A 22,568-nucleotide genomic window follows, 5' to 3' on the forward strand; every position below is an offset into this window, starting at 1 on the left:
TTAATCTCTACAGTCATGTTCATTTACTGTGACACTTGTTTTCGCCCCAGACAAAGAATGCGTTTGATAAAACGAGGGCAATATCTTTTTCGTTTATAGAGGCAATTAGCTACACACTCTCTGTTGTCAGAGCGACACAGCATCAATCACGGACCGAGATCGGTTTCTTTAAAAGTTAAATTCCCTGCTGTTGGCCCTGCCAGTGTTTTAGTCACATGTATTATGTTTACTTTGGGGAGGAAAATGTGTTTTATTCTGTCAAGGGGAACAAAATGCTTTGGATGAGGGCTCCTTTGTCAAGGGAAGACGGAATATTCTGATGCTTTAGATAAAAAGGGGAGATAAGGTACCTGATTTGCTGCTGCTGCTTTAATCGCGGTTATTATGGCTTACTGTGACACGGTCCGCTGAAGTCTCCGGGATTGTTGCTTTCTCTTGGCACAGCTTGCCCCTTCAGGATTTTACAGCCTTCCCCGCAAACGTTAGATTAATCAATAAATCGCCGTGCACTATTTTTAATTCTCTTGTGCATGAACCCCCGGGGGAAACATCGCTCCCTCCCTCCACCATTTGTGCCTTTTGGGTAATTCGGCAGGGCGCAGGTTCTGGTCTCGTTTTCTAAGCTTCCAGCCCATGAAAGCCTACCAGCAAGCTAAATATAGAAATGCCAAATTCCGGGGATCTTCTCTGGCCGGGAGAGACCCGGCGCTAATTTCTTGGCTGCTCCTCGGAAACGTCAAGAGGGTAACTAAAAATAAGGCGGCGATGAACAGAAGACAAGGCCCTTCCTTCCCCGTCTCCTTTAGGAGCTTCGCTGGCCTGTTTCACTTGAAACAGACGGCGGAGCAGGGTCCGGGATAGTTCCGCGCAGCTCCGCGCAGCTCCGCGCCAGCCGCCATCACTCAGCTCTGCTGCGTGGGAAGGGGGGAGCGGAAAACGGGCTTGGTTTTGACAGCATCTCGCTGTTATTTCGTCTAGCGCTGCTGAGACTCGGAGCTCGCAAGCCACCGTGAGCGCGCGGGCGCTGCGCGGTGCAGCGCGGTAAGGCCGCCCCGCAGCTGCCACTCACGCATCGCGGCTTAAAACAACACGAGAGGGAAACCGCGTCGTGCTTACTAGCCCTTGTGGGGTAGCTCTAATGCAGATTTGTCTTAACTAGTTTCCACCACCACCAGTCCCCCCAAAATAAAACCGTCACTCGTCTAGAAACAGGAGAAATTCGGCCCTGAATTTTCAGCGCAACGATCGAGCCCTTGTGCAACGGAGAGGCATCTTCAGCTCTCGCAGCTGCCTTCTCAGCTCCGTTTTAGAGGATAAAAGCGGTTCAAATACGGGTGTCCTTAGCGGGGTTCGCCGTTCCGCATGAACCGCGACTCACCCTCCGCCGACACCGGCTCCCTGAGCGCTGAGGCCCCTCGGGAGCTCCGAGCCAGCGCTCCCGTGGCAGCTAGGACCCTCCGCGCTGTCACCGCGCCTTCCCACTGACCCCAAGAGCCGCATAAAACCATTTACCGGGTGATGCCGAGGGGCGCGGAGGATACACGGAGGAGCGCTGCCATCCCTGCGGCCCCGGGCGGGAGGGCAGGGCAGCTGCAAAACACGGTGCGGGGGGAACTGTGCCCCAGCCTTTTTATTTTGTTTTTCCTTAATTAACTTGATTCGTTTTGCTCCGGGACGAGCGGCGCAGGGCAGGCAGAGCATGCTCCGCGGCAATAGTTTGCCTGCTAACGCTCTGTCCCGCAGCCGCGGAGGCTCGGCCGGCAGCCCCGGCGCCCCGCGGAACCTCCGCCATGCCCTCCCCCGAAACGAAGCCGCCGCCGTGTCGGTGTGTGCGGGAGCCTCTGGCCCGGCAGCCGGCCGAACCGCTCGGTAAAGCTGCCCGGGCCGGGCAGGAGCAACCCTGCTCCGCGCGGGGCGGCGGGCACGGCTCGCTTCCCCCCCGGGGAAGGACCACTTATTGGTGTACCACTTCTTTTTCCCCATTTTCCGCTTTCCTTTTCTTCCACCCCCCACCTGGGGCAGTGCTTCTGGCCGGCGGGGAACACGGTGCGGCCACCGGCCCCGAGGGACGGTGCTCGGTTAGCTAGGACTGTCCCCACCCCGGGAGCAAGCGGGTAGTCCCTGCCATGAAGCGAAGCAGGAAGCGCCGGAGGCGCTGGGGGCCGAGGGTCGGACCTCTTTAGCAGAGCCACCGCCGTCGGAGTGACCGTTTCGGCCCGGGCAGCCCCTCCGGCACCTCCCTCAATGGTGTCCCCTCTGCCGCTGCCCTGGCACAGCTGCCCTCTACTAATCCACCCGGCGAGATACTGCCCGCGACTCCCGTGTGCAAAATCACTCCCGTGGGAGCACTCCGCGCTTTACTGACGTGCACCGCAAAACCAGCGATGCTTTCACGGGAAGGGACCGAGGCGGCGGCGGCGGCACCAGCGTGGACGGTATTTCCGGAGGAGCTCAGCGGCACTGCGGCCACCGCCGTCGGGCGGGACTGGGGCTCCCCGCGCTCAGCCGCGCTGCGGAGGGCCTGCTGCCGCCGCTCCTTTCCCGTTCCACCTTAAGAGCTCCTTCTCCTTTAAGGGGCGGTGCCGCCGCCGCACCGCTGCCGCGCCGCTACCGCCCTGCAGGGGGCGCTGCCGGCCTACGTTTGGCTCCGGCGCGGCGGGCGGGGCCCGCGGCCTGGGCAGCGGCGGGGCGGCCCCTCCGCGGCGGCCTCTCCTCGCCCGGCGCCCGCCGCCGCTGCCGGGCGGGCGCCTCCCGTGCCGCCGCCTTTGTTCCCCCTGCGGCCGGGGCGCTGCCCTCGCCGGGAGCTCCCCGCGGGGCCCCCGCGCAGGTGCGGGGCCGGGGCCGCCGCCGCCCGGCGGAGCGCAATCTGCCTCTCCGCGCCCCCGCGCCGGGCACGCTCCCGGGACCCGCGGGCGGTCTCTGCCCGCCGTGCCTGGGCTCGGTGAGACGGGCGGGAGCGGCGCAGGTTCGGGGCACCCCGCGTGGGTCCCACTGCCGGTCTGCGGCAGGAAGCGGGGCTCGGCCGGGGCGCGGCGCCGCCGGAGCACCCCGTAGCGTCCGTCCCCTCGGGTGGCACCTCCAGAGGACTGGGGGAGCGCGGGGTGCTCCCTCCCCGCCGCTCTTCAGCCCTGCCCGTTATCGGGTCCCTGCCTTTGTTCGAACTCCCCAACGAGCCGCACCGCCTCTCCCTCCCAGTGTGAAATGTAATCAGACCGATTTTTCCTTAACAGCCTGAAAAATCAAAATAATCTTAATTTTAATGTGACGTGACCCCTGTTTTCCTTGAGATAATGAGGACGAAGCGCTCATCAATTAAAGCCAAGATGTCTCCGTACAAAGATGATGATATCTACATGTGCGGAGGCTTTGAGTCATTGGCCGCGTTACTCAATATATAATTGAACATTTAGATAATCATCGGGTTTGTTTGTGTGCCTGTGTTTTAACCCGAAAGCACTAAATTTATTTGGCAGGATCGCCAGGGTCCTAATTATTTGTATTTCTGACCGCCGGATAAATAAACCCGTCCTTGTTTCTATTGTGCAAAGCAGCTACTCCTGAGCAATCCCCAGCCTGGGTATCAGATCGAAAATGTGATAGCAGGGGAACCCTCCCTGGGAGCCACATTCGCTGGTTAAACGCTCCATCCTGCAGCAGGAGCCCCGTCAGCCTTTATTTCCCCAAAGATAGGAAGGAGCAAATACAACTATACTTATTTAAAATCCCTTGGCCCTGTGCTGGACTCGGGGACTGTGGTTTGGGTCACAGGATCCGGAGATGGCTCTGGAGATGGGCAAATCCTTGCGCCGCTGGTCCCGGCCGGGCAGGACCGTCACCACCCCCCAGAGATTTTGCCCTCCTCTGCCCCACTCTTTATTTTTCTTTTACCCCCAATTTGGTGAAAATTAGACGTTGTCTTCCAAACAGAATCCATGGCAGCCCTGGCCATTGCCTCTCCTGACTCTCCAGGCTGATTTGGACACATTTTCCCTCACCCTTTTATTTTTCCCCTCACTCTTCCTTGTCCTTTTCCTGAGGATTTGGGATATAAAACGCGTAGCAAAGGATGGAATTAAATAATATATAATTAGTTTTTCATATCAATCTGTCAAATATCCTTCTTATTAAGTTATTCCTGCACCGTGCGCCTATTCCCACCTCAGCTCGGAGCAAGATCTGCCGGTCCCAGAGCCCACGGATTTCCTCGCATTCGGTGTTCTGTCAGCAGCAAGACTTTTAGTTTGTAAAGTTAATTTTCTCCCCTTATATGCTGCCTAAAATCTTAACGCCATTTCTTACTCTACTGGGGGGCTTTGAGCAATTAAAGGAGCATAAAGGAGTAATTTCTTCCCTCTCTCTTTCTTTCATTTTTTTTCTTAGAATTGGTATTTTCCCACTATAATTTAGAATGAAATAGGATTTTTAAAAGATCCAGAGTTCTAATCTCGGTTGATGTTTTGGTGTATTCACGGTAATGAGTCCTATTCCCTCGGGTCATGAAGCCCCCAAATGTCAATCAACCAAACTGATTCAGAAATGCCATTGTTCGGCTCTCACGTCACTCGCCTTCCTCTCATTTTACTTAACAATACCGGAGTTCTCTGATCACTCACTCGGAATATGGGCATTATCTGTGGCAAATGCACAAAGTGTCTTGATCTTTGGCTGGCAGATCCTGCTGGCGGGTTTCCGCCGAGCAGCCCGTGCGTGTTTATCGTGCTGCACTCCGGACTTGAGTACAGCTCGGAGGAGCAAATGAGCATCTCGAAAGCCAAACCGTGCCATAAATCCGTCAGACATTAATTTGTCTGCAGAGATGTTACATTTCTATTTCCGCGCCCGGAGCCGGCCCCGGCACGGGCTTGCGAGGCTGCGGCCCCGCTCCGCTCTCCGCGCAGCGCCGCGCAGCGCAGACCCCGCCGGAGCTGTCCTCCCCACACACACTCCGTGGGCACCCGGAAGGGGCTTCTAAGGTCGCGTGTCCCGTGGGAGACGACACCTCCGTGTCGGAGGGGGGGCGGAAACAGCCCTCCCCAGAGCAAGCCGTGCAATGCCCTTCTGGGGAGTTGCGGCGCGGCCGGGGTCCCCACGCCGCCCCCCGCCAGCCCCGGCGCGGGGGATCCCCCCGGCCGGCGGAGCTGCGGTCCCGTTAATGGTCCGGTGAGACGAAGGCGGCTCCGCCTGGGAGCCGGGGGTCGGTTTCGAGATCCCCCAGGTCTCAGCTACGAGGGGTTGGGGGTTGCGGGGAGCCCTGCCCGGAGCCCGGCGGCGGGGCAGCGGGGGAACGGTGTTATCCTCACCCCGGCAGAGCCCGGGCTCAGCGCTGGCTGCGAGGCATGAACGTCGTCTTCATTTAAAATTGGGGCATAAGCTCCCCAGCCCCCAGCCTCAGCATTTAAAGTGCCTTTTGTCTCTTCATTTCACTTTAGCAAGGTTTTTGTTGCCGGTTGCCAAGTTCTATTAATGCAGAATTTAATCGGGAAGCGCTTTTCCCCAGTACCAGCAAGACGGGAACAGCAGATTCTGAGGCCCGAGACGGTATAAAACAGATCCCTCGGTGATTATTGCTAATACCCTACAATTTAACGTCGTCTTTAGTAGAAACCACTTCTGTGGCAGCAACTTTTTGCTCTCAAAGAAAAATACTCGTCCTTTATGTTTTTTCTCTCGAGCACGCAGCAATCACGCCCGACGCTGGAATACGAAACCGAAAAGGTTTTCTCTAAAGAGAAGGGCCTTAATTACTGGATTCCGTGTACAACTAATCCAAAGGCACACTTAAAAGGAAATTTAATAGCGGCAGTTTCTATTTCACCCCGAGTAGCATGTGTCCTCTGGCTGGATGCTCCCAGCCCGTCTCCCAGAGCAGAGCCCGCCGGCTTCCCTCTCCATTTTGTCCGGGATCTGTTGGCTTTTCTCAATATCCCCTTCTCCCTGCAGCGGGAATAAATGGAAAGCCTTCCTCGGGATTAAACCCTTCGATTTTCCCCTTTGCTAACCAGTAAAGAGGGAGAGAGGGAAGAGAGGAAATGAAATTGTTATGGAGATTATAGTGGATGTGCCCGGCTCTTTGGCCGGTCCGTGGGTTTTGTCGCTGAACGGTTAAGTGCAAACTTGTATTTCCCTTCACAAGAATGGACAATTTTTCTCGCTTGTTTGCAGTTTCCCAAAGTTCTACACACAAATCAGTGAACCTTAAGAGACCCTTTCACTCTTTTATTGTGAATATTTGTCAGTGCTCGGGGGCAGTGATTGCAGTGACAGGTGAATCCAGGGGCCCAGCGATGGCATCCCCACTTCATAGGTTTGGGAATGTAAAAGACTACCGGCCCTTTCCCGCGGGATGTGGCAGTCAACAGGTTCACAGTTTCTGGGTTGTAATTCCTCTCCCCTGCAGCCGAGCGGGAGCGGAGCAAACCCCAGCCCCGACCGCTGCCCGGCCAAACCTCAGCCCCGACTACTGCTGACAGCCTTGTGCTGCCCGGATACCCCGAGGACGGGGAGGAGGAGAAAGAAGAGGACAGAGGTGGCCCGGAGGGTGCAGGGGAACCCCAGCCCGGCAGCCACACACGCCGCCCGGCCGCCTTCACCAGTATCCCCAGCGCCCAAGCGGGCTCCCGCGGGGGCGCGGAACCGCCTCGCCCATCCTCTGCCCCTCTTCAATTTTCATTCCACCTTTTAATTATTATTTAAAACCTAGAAGGGCCGGGGGGGGGGGGTGTTGGGGCTATGTGCGGGGAAGGACGGGAAGAGAGTGGCTGGGGCAAACGGCAGCCCCGTGCCATTCCCCCTCCCCGCCTCTTATTTCCCCAAGTGTCGGCACCGGGGCGCGCTCCTGTCGCCGCCCCAACCCGGCCCACCCCCCCCGGCCAGGCGACCAAAGCAAAACGCAGCTCCTCTGCCCGGTACCGGGGTCCCGGCCACGGGAGTCACCCGGCGCCCCCCGCGCCGCGCCCCGGTGAGCTGCCACTCGGTGGGGCCGCTGCCGGGGGCTGCCCTCGTCCCGCGCACCGGAGCCGGGCTTGATATTTAATCCGGCTCTCTTTGGACAAAGACCCATCTTTTTAGCACGGAGAAACGCCATTGAGATGCGAGTAACCTTTAGGGTTATAGCCCAAACCGGGACCCCGGGGCATGAAAGATGCTGGCCGGGCCCTCTTCTAACCTGAACAAAAAGGATCTTAAAAAAAAAAAAAAGAAAAAAAAAAAAATAGAAAAGAAAATCGCATTTCTTTCCCTCCCAACAAAGAATTCCCAGTCATTTCATCTTCGGGGTGGATTTTTATTCCCGTGTCCACTCAGGATATTGAAATCGATCGCTTCAATATTTAATATATTACTGTCTTAGAGCCCTCTCTCTGTAAGGCTGGGGTTATTTCTCGTCTAACTGCGTCCCCTCCTCTAATAGCTCGTTCTGTACATTTGTCTGCAGTGTAAAATAATTATAGTCTTCATTAAACAAGCAGTCATTAAAGGCTGCGGTCAGTTTCCTAATCATGTTAAAAAGCAAACCCCGGCTAAATAAAGGTATCTTAATAGAATAAACTCCCAATAAATTCACAGGCACTTGATCAACAACTTCCACAAATACCTGAGGGTCTAACGACAACGTTGGGACTAACTATTTTTCAATTATGTGAGGTTTATATAATGTACCCTTCATTTTTTGTTTAACTTTCCTACAGTGACCTGTCCCATAACCTTGTAATCCACTGTGGGATATTTCTTTCTGGTCTCTTCCCTTTTGTTATCCCCCACAGGTTTTCAGCTTAGATGCCTTTTCTCTCCTTTTTTTTTTTTTCCCTTAGTAAATGCGTCTTTAAAAATTATTTGACCTGTTTGACTTAGAGACGTGCGCAGCCATCTGTGGATCGGGTTAGGCTTCGAGCTCCTACGTGATTTCATGATCTTCCCAAAGCAACACCTGAAAATTGAAAATTACAGTTCTTCCATGTTGGGGGAAAATGCTGCATTAGCAGCGTTTGCAAATGTCGATGACTCCAGCGTACTGGTGTGTGTCTGTAAATATACATAAATTCTAGGGTTTATTACCTCTTTGGGAGCATATCCTCGATACTAGAAAATGTCCCGGCACAACCGAGGTTTTGCCACCCTGTCTTGCTAAGACTGGATGTCGCTGGACATCCTTTGGGAAAACCAGGGAGCACGCTAAAGGACCTGCATCACCTTGGCAGAAAGTGTGAGCTGGGGAGCGGTGGCTTTGCTTTTCCTGCTTCCCTGGGAGCGAGGGGGGGTCCTGGCAAACGCTGTCTTCCCAGTCGGAGACCGGGGGAACCGGGCTCCAGCCTTTTATCAGAGAGCAGCTCTTCCCCGGGAAGAAGGCGGTTGTTTTCTCAGGCGTGAGCTTTGTAGGTACCGCTGAGCAGAAGCTTTGCAAAACTAAGGTAAAACCGGAGTAAGGGCACTGCTGATTCTTCACAGCCCTGACGCAGAGAGAGCTGAGCTCGGCGGTGCCTGTGAGGGTACTCTAAGCACCTCTGTGGGCAGAGAGAGCTCTTCTTCAGTGTAAACCCCTTTTTCCTTCAGCACCCAAGCATGGGAACCTTAGGCTGGTAGAGATGCAGAAATGTTAATCTCTATCATGTCTATGCAAAGCTATTAACGCTATAGTTTCTTAACTTTCTCAGCGAAGACAAATGTACCATATGTCGATGTGTAAACACTTTAGAGTAAAATTAAAACCAGCTCTGTGCAATTGTCACTGTGCTTGATTCTAATACAAACTATCTGATGTTTATGTAGTTCGTCTTTCTAAATGATCAGACGCCATCGACGTTGCTAAACCAGAGACAAGCAGTGGGTGTTGCGCGGGAGGCAAATTGGGTTTGCAGGTTTGGTGAAGTCGAAGCCACGGCAAAACCGACCTCGCAGCTCGCGGGGCTGGGAGTTGGTGAACTCTCCGTTACCCTCCAGAGCTTTTCCCTAAAGCCGATGTCATCCGTCTCCTGTGGAAAACGGGAGGAACAACGGCAGCACGGCAGGCGGGGAGCTGGGCTCTGTACTCTGGCCCGCAGCCTTCGCTGGGACCCTAGGCGCGGCCCTTTACAGAGGGGATGGGGGTGGGAAGAGGGAAGGAGAGAGGCAGAAAGGTCTCGGGGAAGGCAGCAGGCACTTCTAAGGCCGCTGATGAGGAATTGCTGCTGGGTATTCTCCTTTTCCCCCCACGAGCAATGCAAACACGTATAAAGCTTCCCAGCTTTCAGGTGTGTTTTAAAAAGTTGACCCCCCTCCAAGCCTCTTTAAGAAGCTCGGTTCTCCGGGGCGGAACAAACACCACCAAGTGCTCTGCGTGGAGGACAGGAGATAGCAGCGATTATCTGGAGAGCCTTTCTATTTATCGGCCTCTACGCAGCGAGATAGGGAAATACAAATGTTCCCGGACTTGATGAATGGCAGGGCTTGTGTGGAATTACTGCATTTTACAGGCCCCTTTACGGGAGAAGGATACCGAAATCATAATGGAATTAATGAGATTTTACTGGCAAAATTTGTAAACCCCAGGTAACCATTTATAAACTTCCCCTAAAATGTAAGAGAGCCTGCGAGATCACAGTCGGGGAGATCTGACATTATTTTATAGCGGGCATTAAACGCCATTCTCTCTTTTCTTCTCCCACATCATTTAGCATGAACATCTTTTTCCCTCCGGCGAACTTCGCCAGATTTTGACGGGGACGATTATGTCATAACGGGAAACAACCTGAAAATCCTTCTCTTGCTTATAACGTGCTACTTCAAACATCCGCAGCAGACACAGTAAAGTTTTTCAGACGGTCTAGAAAACTGTACACGGAATAGCACGTTATCGCGATTTACCCTCGTGCAAACTATCACGTCCACCAAAGTGGAAATAGGAATTTCCAAATGCGAGCAACCCCTTTTTATTTTATTTTTAAATATATAATCATTTTTATTATTACTACTACTTTTCCATGCAGTTTATTTGATAATATTTCTGGGTTTGCTGTTGTCTCGGCAGTTTACCCCTGAATCCCAGGGAATACAAAAGCATCGCTGGTAAATACAAAACATATGTTCGCACAGGTTATGTGGCAGCTTTAGCACTCGCCGCCCGATTCACATGCATCTCCACGAAGGCACAAAGCCCCTGGAAACCCCAGCCTAGGCGCTGCTCGGCCGGGAGGTGGTCCGGGAGAGCAGAGGTTTTGCTGCGGGAGCAACAACAAGCCTCAACAAACACCACGGAGGCCGGGGAAGGGGTCCCCGAGCTGAGTCGTGCCCCGGCCCTGCCGAGGCAGCCCCGCGCTTCGCCACCAGCACCGGATTCTCTTCGGCGCTGCTTGTTTTCTAGTTTATTTATTTTTTTTTCCCCGAGAAAGGGGAATGACAGGATGAAATATAAACCAAAGATGTGATGTGACCTGAGCGGCCGCTGAAGGAGGGGGTTTAGCCAGGACCTGTTTCCCAGCTAAACTCTCTGCTGCTCTTTGGGGAAAACCAAATGCAGGTTGATGGAAACATCCTGTTTTGAGGGAAATGGACTGTACAGCCCTATCTCGCTGCTCCGACACTACTAATCAGCCTGGAAAAGCGCTGCGAGCCCACGTCCCGGGGAAGCGGCAGCCGTGCATCTGACACGTTTGCAGTTCAATCCTAAAAGGCGGGTAGGAAAATCGCTGCGCTCCGAGGCGCAGCGCCGGGGCTGCGGCGGCCTCTCCGCGCCCGTCCCCGCCTGGAGAGCCGCTGCGTTCCCCGCCTGCCGAAGGGGCGAGCCGCGGAGGGGAAGCCGACAGATGTGGGCTGTGCAGAAATCCGTGAAACAAGTGCTTTAAACCCTGGGGGATTTCTCCTAATAGCGAAATCAGAGAGGGAAAGATTTCAGGAAAGAGAATAGCCCAATATAAGTTTCTAGAGTGGAATTTACATTTCATCGCGATTTGTATTTTATAATATGCAGGCACGTGCGCTCGGGAGGCGTTTCGGTGAAACGGCGTTTACGTTCCAGCGGCGGGGAGGACCCCGAGTCCCCGAGTCCTCTGACCAACGGGAGCATCAGGGTGCCCCCCCCCCCCCATCTCCCCCCCAGCGCCCACCTCGGGAGCCGGGATGTGGAGTTTGGAGAAGTTCGCTGCAGCACCCCAAACCCCCGAAGCTCCCTCCGGGACGGGGGGGAGAAGGGGCTGGAGGTGCGGGCTCCTGTTTATTTGTCTAAGGGAGACGGAGGAGAGCGAGGCCGAGTGCCGTGCAGGAGCGCGGCGCTGCCGAGGCGCCCCCCGCCCCCCTCGCCCGGCAAACGTGCTCCTCGGCAGGGCAAGGCACCCCGGGCCACCGAGGCCGTTAACAAAGAGGGGGAGCGGCCCCTGCACGTGTGCTGGGCCACGACGGGCCCTGCCCTGCGCCGGGAGAGTCGGCCGGGCCCGCTCCGCGCCGATGCTTCCCGGGCGGCCAGGCCGGGAGAACGGGATCCCCGCCGTGCAGGGGTGCGAGCACTTCTTCGCTGCCTGGGGGGGCGTCCATGTTAGCGCGGCCCGCCCCCTCCGCGCACCCGGCGCCGCCGCCCAAAGGTCACCGTGCTGGTGCGGGGTTCTCGCTACGGGCCACATTAGCGGAGCGGCCATTTACTGCCCCTGGATTGCAGCAGAGACCCGGTTAGCCCATAAAGCCATTCACACTTAACAATGGGGATTTTCTCAACAATTAACAAGAAACAACATAATAAAGCCATTTACAAAGCCCTCGCTATTTACTATAAATTAGCCACTCTTTAAGAGACCAGTGCGTAATTTCACACGCTTTACAGCCCCGACTGCATTTTAGACGCAAGAGCAAACAGCCCTGTTGCACTTTCTGAGCTGACCCCGCTCACTGTCCCCTCCCCGGGCCGGCTCCGCGGGGGCTGCGGGCGCACGGCCTCCGCCGAGACCCCAAGGCCTTCACCACGGCCCCGAGGCTTCCCCCGGCGCCGGGCCCGGCCGGTGGCTCCTTGGGCTGCCTACCCCCGGAGCCTGGCGCTGCCAGCGCCGGCCCCTCGCCCGGCAGCTGCCCCGGGGGGCCCGCGGAAGTACCGCGGGCTTTCCCTCACCGCGGGCTTTTCCCGGCCGCGATCCCCCGCGCACGGAGAGATCAGGTCGGGAGCCTGCGGGCCCTGGGCCGCGCCTCAGGAGAGCCTGGAAGATGGACGCCCCAGCCGAGGGGCCGGAGTGGGGAGACGGGTGGGAGCCGCTGCCCCTCCGAGAGGCCGCTTTGAAGTGCGGCAGCCGCCGGGGGTCCCGCAGGCTGCCACGCCACCCCCGCCGTGCCGCGGGGAGCCGCTGCGGGAGCGGGGAAGCCGGGCCAGGGTGCCAGGGGGCGGCTGTGTGGCGCTGGGCAAGATGGCGGCCCGAGGCGCGCTGTCCCCCGGGCCCGCCGTGCAGGGGCCGCCCCACCGCCGAGCAGGCCCGCCGCTCGAGGACCGCGCTCCTCCCGCGCCCCGGCTTGGCTCCCTTCATGTTTTTTCGCCTCCCTTTCCTCTTTTTTCCCCCCACGGATGCACCGGCGGTGGCTGGCGAGGCAGCGAAGCGGCGGCCAGCGGAGGCAGCGCGCCGCGCGGAGCAGGGCCGGCGGCGGGGCTCCCGCCGGCCTCCCCCCTGTTTACAAACACAGCTGTTGCCGTATATTTGCAATGCTAAGGATAAAGCCACCAGCGGCGAGGAGCAAACGAGGGATGGTGCGGGAGAGGGGTCCTCGGCATCTGGAAAGGACAGGGCGCCTTGTTTTTGAAACTGTCAATTCTCTCAACCCCTATTGTGAGCGCTTCATGCAAAACATCTCGGGCCTTTTAAAGCGGGGGCTTGTGAGGCCGCCTCGGCGTGAAAGGGAGAGGGGGAGAGAGAGGGGCCTAGGGCACGGCAAATAATTATATCAGCGCAGTGAAGAAATGCAACGTGGATGGGCCTGAAGCCGGGTAGCCGTCCTTCCCCAAGGGCTCCAGGGCAGGCCGCGGCCCAGCACCCACCCGGCTGCGGCGAGAGCCCCGCGGTTGCAGGGCTGAATACCGGGGGAACGGGGAGTGCGCGCACGCATGACTTTGGCTAGCTAGATCCCAACGCCTCCCTCCTTGTTTTGCTAGCGAGGGCTTTTCGCTTTCAGGCGCTCGCCTTCCTTTTGTACTTCCAAGCTGACCAAATAGATCTCAGGATGAGCCATTGCATACACTTTCCAGCAATCCTCTTAACCATAAAAAAAAACACAATTAACGAGGTTACCCGTGTTTCGTGTTCTCTGACATGCTGCATATGTAGAATATTTTCCTGCAGATCACCGCCGTGTGTCGAAAATGCCACTTTTTGTGGCCCTTTCTGCCTCAACCCCTCGCACGTGTGAATGGTGACAAACGCAAACATGATCGCATTGCTCTCGTTTCTGCAGAAACTTTAATTTATTGGCAACTAAATCTGTTAGAGGAAAAAGGATCAGAGACCGCGTAGAAAAAAATCACCATATAGACTGATTGAACAGCAAACTTCATACAACAGCTACCACTATTTTGCATTATTGCTAATAGTGGTGTTTTAAATAAACAACCAGTAAAGATATTATCCCACTGTAGTCAAGTAAGTGTAGGTTATAGAACAGTCGCTTCTTAAATTGTTGTAAACGGCGAGTTACATCTTTTAAGGCAATATACCTCGTTGCTGAAGGCATTACACGTGTTCCCTTTTTAATGCTCTAGAGAATTAGACATAGTCCAAAACTTTCTTTTGTCTTCCATCTGGCAGCAGATATCTTCCCAATAAACTTACTGATGAAGTCTATGTATGGCAAATAACTATGGAGCGTAGTCTGTGAAGTATGCGCGCTTCCCTCCATTGCTTTTTCCTCTGGAAAAATCTGTTCACTTTTGTGTACACCAGGAATTGGAAAATGGTGGTGATCCAGTACTAATACATTTTAAGTTTTACCTTGTGTAAACATTGCAGCAAACTGGTAACCTGGCTCACTTGAAAAACCTTTGGTTTTCCTCATTATTAAAACTTACCTTTATGGGGGAAAACGGGTTATTTTTATGTAATTCAATGATATGACTTTATATTATGGAGGCTGAAATTATAATGAACTCTGCTCACAGTAATAATTACAACACCATCAGAAACAGTTACCAAACTACCAGAATTATGGACGTAATATTGGAAGGAATACTTACTTCCCCCCCCCCCCCCCCCCCCCCGCCTTTTTTCTCTTCTGCCAATGAGTTATTGTACCTGGCTAATTTCTCCAGTGGTAGTAAAAACACGAGTGTCCTTGTTAGTGGCTTGCACTAAGCTGAGGTGTACACATGTGAAGATTATTTGGCTCTTTAACTCTGTGCCTTCTGTTGTTGCCTGTCCGTGCTGAGGAGAGCCCAGGGAGCTGCCTGGTGGGTGCTGGACCTGGGCCTGCAGGTCCCAGGCCATAGCAGCGCCTGGTGCGCCATATTTCACGTCCTCAACTCTGCAGAGCCTATTTGGTATAAATTTATGCTTATTCCTCCCCCTTCTCTCCCCCCCCACCCCCACCCCCGGATTACTTCGGGAACCTGAAAAGGCACCTCTGTAATTTACAGTTCCTGGCCAAATAACCATATCTCTAATTGGAAGTAAACAGGGTCAGGGGACGGAGTTACTTTGAAAGCGATATGTTGTTTAATTGACAAGGCGAAATTTTAGGTTTCAAGTTTGCATATTGCACCTTTGTAGCTTTTGGGCTTGGCTTTTTTTTTTTTTCCTTTTTTTTTTTTCCTTCTCTTTTTCTTTCTTTTCTTTTTTTTTTTTTTTTTTTTTTTTGTTTTGTTTGTTTGTTTTCTTTTTGTTTTGGTGAAGGGAAGACCCTTGTCGAGCAGACACGGCTTTCTAACTGAGTGGGGGCCTTTCCTGAGCAGTACGCCTTGTATGTATTTACAGTTGTGGGGAAATAAGGCTGTAATCTGTGCAGCTCTAAACACACGAATGTAAACATTGATCTCAGAACAACTCCAGTAAGCAGATTTTTCATGACCGTCGTGATTTCAGCAGAGCGGTTAAGTATGCAGTGCACCTTTTGCAATTGGCAGTTGGAAGTGATGTGTGTGCGCGCGTGTGGGGATGTGTGCATGCAGGGGGGAAGGGTAACTCCACTGAAAGGCAATTGTTTACTCTTTCTAAATATATTTGGCTGCAGGTATTCTTAGACTAGGCCTTTTACAATGGGAGGAAAACTCCGGTGTGGCCATAGTAAACAGAGCTGAAATCAGTTAGTGACTGCCTGGAATATTTAGAGACATGAGGGGTTGGGAGAGGGCATCACAAAAGGCAGGAATTAAAAAATTGAAACCCGGGCAGCGGATTGCCAGCAGAAATGTTGACTTTGAGTCACACAGTAAACATTACATTGTTGCTTTGTTTTCCTTTTTTTGATTTACGATAAATTATTCTCCCGGGATTGATCGATGAGTGGAATCCTTAAAATTTAATTTGGGAATGATCTAGTATAAATAAAATGCTAATCCAAAGAAAGAAACCAGCAATTATTCATCCTAAACTCTGCTGATTCAGCAACTCAATTATAACTGCCTTTCTCAAGCTGCAAACTTTGCAGGCTCTTTTCCGAGTTGCTGTACCCAGACTCCCCCCGCCAGAGACCTTCCCCCGTCTTCAGCTCGGCCTCCACCTCGGCCTCCAGCTTTCTCTCTCTCTCTCTCTCTTTTTAAATTCCCCTTCCCTTTCTTTTCGTGGCGTTGGAAGGGGAGGTTGGGGGGGGGGGGGGGGGGGAAGGGAGGGAAACAGTTAACCTCTTGAAGCGTATTTCCTCCAAATAAAAACAGTGAACTTACAAGCGGAGAGGAAACCACGGATAACTCTGCAATAATTCAAAGTGTATGGAATCAGGGTTATTTTTTTTTAAACAGTGTTTTTAATTGAAAATAAAGCTAAAGCATGCTTTTCAACAGTGCAAATTTCCATAATTTTGATTTACTGCTTCCATCATCACAATATATTATACCAGCATGTCTTACCGAGGGCCAGACTCTAGAAGTCAGCCTGTTCGACTATTTCGATATTAAGTGCAAATATAGAGAATTGCCTCTGATTGTCACGTGCAGTAGAAACGTTTCTGCTCCATCGGGAGGATGGCATGGCAAAAAAACCACCCCAGGACCACAAATTTCAAGAGATGAGGGTAGAACCAGGAAGTGTAACACGGTTGAAACGCCTGAGTTTTGGTGCCAAAAAAGCTATGAGTAACACGGTCTTCTCATTTTGGGTATTCTCTCCACTCACGGCCTCTCATTTCACTTTCTGTGTTGTATTTACTGCTTCGCTATTTCCTCCAGCCGGCGTGAGGGGCTGGACCATAAATTGTACTACGAGCAGGGCAAATATTTTAGTTGCTTTGCAAGTTTGTAAGGGGCATGTTCAGACCACAACCTAAGCATGACATTAGTGGGTAACAGTAACCTTATTTAAGACCTCTGGGTGAAACAAAAAGGCTTCCCAATTGCAAAGAGTGGCTGTACAAGTAAAAAGACACCCTTTTACCCAAAATAGAATTCCACATTTATTTACTGGTTTCAGAGGAGGCAGCTTTTCCCAGCGCTGGGCTCGCAGGCGGACCCCAGCCATTCCCAACGAGAGAAAAAGGAGTAAGTGCAACTGCTCTTGGAAAAAGACACCCCTGCACCCGAAAACAAAGCTCCCGAAAAGTAGGCTGCTGCCACATTGAATTATCGTGAACCCTTACTGTGCAACCATGGAACTTAACAAACTTTAACTGAATTAACAGTTAGACTTCCATTTTCGAAATCTAGTGCATAAATTTAATGGCTCATTCTAATATTTATTATTCAACCTTTTGACATTTATTTGCAGCAGTTGAATTGAGGTACTGGTGCATTATTAGCATTTAAACAGTAAAGTGTTCCAGCTCTACCATAATAACTGAGTTTAACTTGAGTCTTTAGCCTGAAGTACTCTGTGGAATGTAACAAAAAAAAAAAAAAAAAAAAAAAAGGCAACAGAACCAAAAAAAAAAAAAACCAAAACTCCAAACAAACAAAAAACTGCTGTTGCAATGGATGGAAAACAGTAATCCGGTTTCTGTCTTCACAATGTGATAAAAACAGGATTCCAAAAGTGGGGATAGCATTAATGGCCTTGTACAAACCATCCTGTGGAGTTAAAAAAAAAAAAAAAAAGGAAAAAGGAAAAAAGAAAAAAGAAAAACAAAAAGGTAAGAAAGTTAAAGGTGGTTCGAGAAAATATTTTCCAAACTATTTTATTAATTAAATTTCCTGAATTTGTGGCTAGGTGGAAGAGGTATTGCAGAACCGCCCAGCTGCCATTTCCATACAGGATGGGCCTTGTGAGGTGGTTGGGAATCCTTAGTGGTGTTTAAGGAATAAGCTGGCAACAAATCCCCATCATTGCCAATAATTAGTGATGGTGGACAGGGAAAATTTGCCATGAAATTAAATGGCCTTTTCACTGCTGATGCTACATTGCTGGCTACCCTTTTGCGTCTATTGTTAACTGTAAAATCATCCAGTGTTCCTTCATGTGTCTCGGGTTTACCTGTAGGACGTGGGCTTCGAGCTGATTTCAGATTTGGTTTGACTGGAGGAGTCTGCAGTACAGGTCGCTTTCCCAAAACCAGTGTCCTGTAATTTTTTCTCACCCTTGCTCCAAATTTATACTCCCCATCCTCAGGTTTTGGAGTACCTAAAGTGCATGAGAGGACCTGACTCTGAGTCAGCAGGTTTAAGGAAGTGGTTTCTTTCTCAGTGCATGCAGAATCTTCCTTGGCTGTTAATAAAGCGTCCTGGTTATTACCCTCAGTCACACCGTACAACTCATCCTTAGTATCATTGCACTCACACTTTAGCTTATGTGTTGTAAGATCGGGCTCATACTCGTCGTTTGCACTGCTGTCCTCTATTTTGATTTTAATGCTGTGCAGGAATGGCAATGCCTTATTGCCTGTATCAGTGCACTGGAGCTCAGCTGCGGCTGCTGCTGCTGCTGCTGCTGCTGCTGCTGCTGCTGCCCCTGGAGAAGCAGCATCCTCCTCAGGAGCCGTTTGTAAAGAGGGCAAATCCGTGGCAAATTCAATACAATGAGGGATTTTGGAATCTTTCTCTGAATTTGCTGCCGCTGATGAAGAATCATTATCTAAGAACCTAGCAGCTATTGTATTGTTATCTGCACGGTGTGTAGTAGTTGCTTGAAGGCATTTCCTTGCCTCTCTGAGTATTCTTTGTTGTGGAAATGCATTGTTTGTCTTTGGGCTAGGTGAAGAGGCCCCCTTTGCAACACAGTTAATTGTTAGGTCAGTACTCTTGGCATTATTGGAAAATTCAGAGTGTGGGAATGTGATCTCGGATACCCTATCATCTCTTATCTCCGAGAAGCAGCTCCCCAGGCCGCCGGAGCAGCGCAGCGCCGGGGCGGCGGGAGCCCAGCCGGGGCGGCCCCACTCCTCCGGCAGCTCCGGCTTGACTCCGCCGGGAGCGCCGCGGAGGGCGGGCAGCCCGCCGGGCTCCGCCGGGGCCGGGGGCCGAGGGGCGGTGGCGGCCGCCAGATGGTACAAGAAGTTGGCGTGGACCACGCCGGGCGGGCTGCAGAAGCTGGTGCGCCTGAAGCGGATGCTCTGCACCGAGACCTGGCTGGAGACCGAGCTGGAGTCGGAGTCCGAGGTGCTGTCCTCCTCCTCCTCTTCCTCCTCCTCTTCCTCCTCCTCCTCCTCCGAGCTGCCCTCGCTGGAGTCCGTGGCGCCGCTGCCCTCCTCGTCCTCCTCCTCCTCGTCCTCCTCCTCCGAGCTGCCCTCGCTGGAGCTGGAGAGGCTGGAGCCGCAGTCCGAGTCGTGCGCGGCGCGGCCGGAGCAGCAGCTGGACTCCGAGTCGCTGCTGCCGCTCTCGGGGAAGGCGGGCGGCGTCGGCCCGAAGCCGCGGAGCAGCGGCAGCCGCGGGCCGCCGCGAGGCCGGCAGGGCCGCGGCGCGGCCAGGGTCCGGCGGGCGCCGCCGGGGGGACCCAGCGCGGCGGCGGCGGCGGCGGCGGCGGCGGCAGCGGCGGCGGCCGCCCCGTGGAGGAGGCGGCGGCGGCGGCAGCGGGCGGGCAGGGGCGGGGGGCCGGCGGCCGGGAGCCGCGGCGCGGCGGCGGGCGGGGGGCGGGCGCGGAGGGGCGCGCAGCTGCCCGGCGGCGGCGTTGTTTCATAGTTTGCGGGGGGTTTGCAAGGCGCCCGAGCGATTTCTGGGTAGCTGTGGCCAGTGTATTTACTAAAAATGTGAGGTAGATGAGAGGCCGGTAGCAAGGCTGTGTCCCCCGGACGCAAAGCTTTCCTCCTGACGGGCAGCAGGGGCCGGGGAGGGTCCCGCAGGCCCAGCCAAAGTTTGTTCTCCTTCCAGAAGCCGGAGAAGGGGTCGGTGGGTGCGAGCTCCGGCCGGAGGTCGGTGGCTGCCAGCGCACGGCTGATTTTCCTCCGTTTCGTCTTAAGGACCCGTTCGGTTTTGCAGGATGTGTACAGCGCTTCCACGTCCTCTCTGGAGATCAGGGTGCATTTGGCGGCGTGGAAAGCGATGGAGTTGATGGCTTTGAGTTTCCTCAACTCCTCCAGGTCGCAGTGATGCTTTTTTACTTTTAAATGATCCATTCGCTTGTGCACGGTAGTTCGCGGGATGTTTTTGAGCAGGTCTGTAAAAACCTGGGAGAGTGCAAACATTTGCTTTCCTTTAATGATGAGGTAGCCGAGCCTCACGCCATCCACCTCTTCAAAACCCGACTTCAGGTCTCCCATTTCGTGAATTAAATTATTCCCAGCATTTGCAGAGAGTGAGAGAGAGGTGGAGGAAAAAAAAAAAAGGAAAAAAAAAAAAAAAAGAAAAAGGACCAAAAAAAAAAAAAAGAAAAAGCCACACACACACAATCCACAGCCAGATGCTGTATTTGTCTCAAGGCATCCTGCTAATAAAATATAACAAAGGCTGTTATTCCTGGTGAATGAAGTGCCAAACTTTAGACAAAATTAAAAAAAAAATAAATTAAAAAAAAAAGAAATACCGTGAGGCTACAATCAATAGATAATCTTAAAAATCAGGTTTGCCAAAGTGTTTCTCTAAGTTGCTGCTGAAGATCAGTACCTGTTCCCTTTCATTCCCTGCTTTTCCATTGGAAACTATGATAATGGAATGTGAAGGGAGGAAGAGAAAAGAAATGCAGCTGCTATTCCCGCCGCTGCTTTAGCTACAAATAAAATGACAGAGTGAAGTGAGCTCGTCCGGAGACACCTTCATCAATTAATTCCCCTAAAGCCAACGCTGATTGGACACTCCTGACAGGTGATGCAATAAAAATTGATATTCCACCCCTTCCCCCAAAAAATCTCCCACTAATTAGCATACCCTTATACTGCCACCTCCCCTCCCAAAGTAAATAATACAGTTAGTATATAAATCTTTCTATTAAACAATCCGAGCTCAAACACACTCAGACCTCTCCGACTTCCTCGTCGCTAGCTTCTGGGGACGGATTTGTACGCTTTTCCCCCTTCTCGTTCCGTGTATTTTTAGCCTGTTTTGGACAAACGCTGCTCTTTTGTGTATGCCGTGATTTTAAAGGACGTAAGTCTGCCGGTAGCGGTGGAAAATCCTTCAGTAACGTGGTCGCTTTAAACTAGCATTTTATTCTGCATTGTGTGGAAAATGAAGCTGAGCGAAAACGTGCCGAGCAGCCCGGTATTTCCCTTGCTGAGGCTCCAAAGTTAAACGCTCGGCTGTTAAAGAGAGGGAATACTTACATTTTCGAGTTTCCCTTGATTTTCCTCTTCGGCTTAATTAGCTGTTTGGTTTTGGCTTTTTTTTTTTTTTTTTTTTGTTTTGTTTTTACAGCCGGGGACTAAGGTTATTTTGCTGTCTGAATATCACGGTTCCCGCACCGTGAGACTGTAACACTTTTAGCTGAAATTCTGCCTGTTATATTGCGGGAGGGGGGGAGGAGGACGTGGGCTCACGTCAGACCCATAACAAAGCATAGGTAAGCCAGAAATGCATACACTTTTCACGATTAACCGGTCTGGATTCCGAGCTGGAATGTCCTATCGTCCCGAAGCCCACGTCAGGATTCCTGCGTGCTGATTGCTTCCAGCAGAGGAAAGAGAATGCAAAATATCCAAGGTGCTTCCAGGAGCCTTTACGTAATAACAAAAAAGTGCTGGCACACACAATGTAGGGTATTGCGAGCGGCTAGGATGCTGCTCCCTCGCAGCTCGCATATTCCGCCCGGAGTAGCCCTGCCGCAGCTTTTTGATGTTCCATTGAGAGCAGCCCCTTAAAATCAATTTGAAGAAGCAGCATGGAGGTTTAACCTCTTCTTAGGGACGTGAAACGAGTCGAGTGTCAGGACCGGGGGGGTTCGCCAATGTCGCGATGGCCGCACGCCTCTCCCGTAGCACCGGGGGGTGTGTGTGTGCGGATGCTCCTCCCGGGTTGCACGTTAGGCGCCGCGAAAAAAGAAATCGCCAACCTCCGCCGTGCCTCCAGTGCTCCGCTGTGTACGAACACGAGCACGTTTGGGTATCGCCGCACATCCAGAAAGAGACATATCCGAGAGATGAATGAGGCAGCTCATATTTCTGGGACTTGGGGGGAAAAATCGACGGAGGAAATAATGATAATATAATTGAAAAAAAAAAAAATCTTCAGTCCCAAACGTCAATATCCACTCCGCGTATTGGCAAGATGGTGCGTGGAGTTCGTGTTACCCCGTCAGGTAGAGCTAAAAGAAAGCGCATAATCACTCTGTAAAAACCGCGGGGTTGCACGTCAAAGCGAAATGCAGGCGAGCCCCCAATTTCGCTGGAATTCTAGAAAGAAGTGGGAATTTGGAGAAGTGCATCCGGGAATGGAGGAAGTCTATTCAAGGGAGCCTCTAACTCGGAGGGCTGAGATTTGAAAAGTCAGCCCTGGACTACTGTTGCTCCCAGCGCAGATGTAGCCGCCGCTGTTCAACTTAATCCATGTGTGTGCGAACCGCGGTGCCTAGCTCTTCCCTTTGGAACCCGGGGATAGCCTTCCCATCCGAGGAAGCAGAGCTACGGCAAATTACATTTTGTCCCTCGAATTAGAAAAGGATCATTGAGTGGATCTCGTGATATTTCAGCCTTTAAACGTAACCGAGAGGCAGCAGCGAACAATGCCTCGGCGCAGCCAACACCATCCGCGGAGCTCGCCTTTCCTCGCCTTGCCTCGGGATCCCCCAGCCTCGCCTTCCTCTTCCTCGCCCGTGGGAGAGCCACCCTGGCGTCTGCCGAGGCTGAAAGCAAAGTTGCGAGAGAAAACAGCTGCTGGCGCTAAAAAGAAATCAGCGCAGTCTTTCTAGAGCTAGAGACAATACGGTCGTTTAAAAATTCCTCCTGATGTACTTATATGCTGCCAACACCCCCACCCCCTCCCCACTGCTCTCCTCCCCCTGCTTTAAGGTTAAGGCTATGGAGTCAACAGTAAAGGAACAGTAAACTCCGAGAAAGCTGCTCACAAGACGTTACCAAAAACCCCGATATGAGCTGAAAAGCCCGTTCTCAGCCTGGCAGTTGGGTTCTCGTGT

At 52.8% G+C, this 22,568-nt stretch overlaps 2 protein-coding genes across 2 annotated transcripts; one reads left to right on the top strand and one right to left on the bottom strand.

Moving 5' to 3' along the window:
- Positions 1-3,290: 3,290 nt before the first annotated feature.
- On the top strand, positions 3,291-12,650 carry LOC136009025 (basic proline-rich protein-like). The gene is made up of 7 exons (XM_065669114.1): positions 3,291-3,355; positions 4,815-5,334; positions 5,430-5,538; positions 6,398-6,592; positions 9,684-9,777; positions 10,940-11,499; positions 11,800-12,650. The coding sequence occupies exons 1-7, from the start codon at positions 3,291-3,293 to the stop codon at positions 12,648-12,650; spliced, it is 2,394 nt and encodes a 797-aa protein (XP_065525186.1).
- Positions 12,651-16,976: 4,326 nt separating this feature from the next.
- Positions 16,977-19,856, bottom strand: SKIDA1 (SKI/DACH domain containing 1). The gene has a single exon (XM_065666543.1). It carries the CDS (start codon positions 19,762-19,764, stop codon positions 17,254-17,256), a length of 2,511 nt encoding a protein of 836 aa, XP_065522615.1. The 5' UTR covers positions 19,765-19,856; the 3' UTR covers positions 16,977-17,253.
- Positions 19,857-22,568: the final 2,712 nt, after the last annotated feature.

The sequence above is a fragment of the Lathamus discolor genome, chromosome 2 (assembly GCF_037157495.1).
Source record: "Lathamus discolor isolate bLatDis1 chromosome 2, bLatDis1.hap1, whole genome shotgun sequence".
NCBI classification, from domain to species: domain Eukaryota; kingdom Metazoa; phylum Chordata; class Aves; order Psittaciformes; family Psittacidae; genus Lathamus; species Lathamus discolor.

Bases quoted from the DNA above. Each gene is read 5' to 3' on its own strand.
- LOC136009025 (XM_065669114.1), top strand. From the start codon at position 3,291: ATGAGGACGAAGCGCTCATCAATTAAAGCCAAGATGTCTCCGTACAAA. The intron at 5,335-5,429 runs GCATGAACGTCG...ATTTCACTTTAG, and splicing joins GGCTCAGCGCTGGCTGCGAG to CAAGGTTTTTGTTGCCGGTT. The intron at 11,500-11,799 runs GTTAGCGCGGCC...ACTGCATTTTAG, and splicing joins CTGCCTGGGGGGGCGTCCAT to ACGCAAGAGCAAACAGCCCT.
- SKIDA1 (XM_065666543.1), bottom strand. From the start codon at position 19,764: ATGGGAGACCTGAAGTCGGGTTTTGAAGAGGTGGATGGCGTGAGGCTC.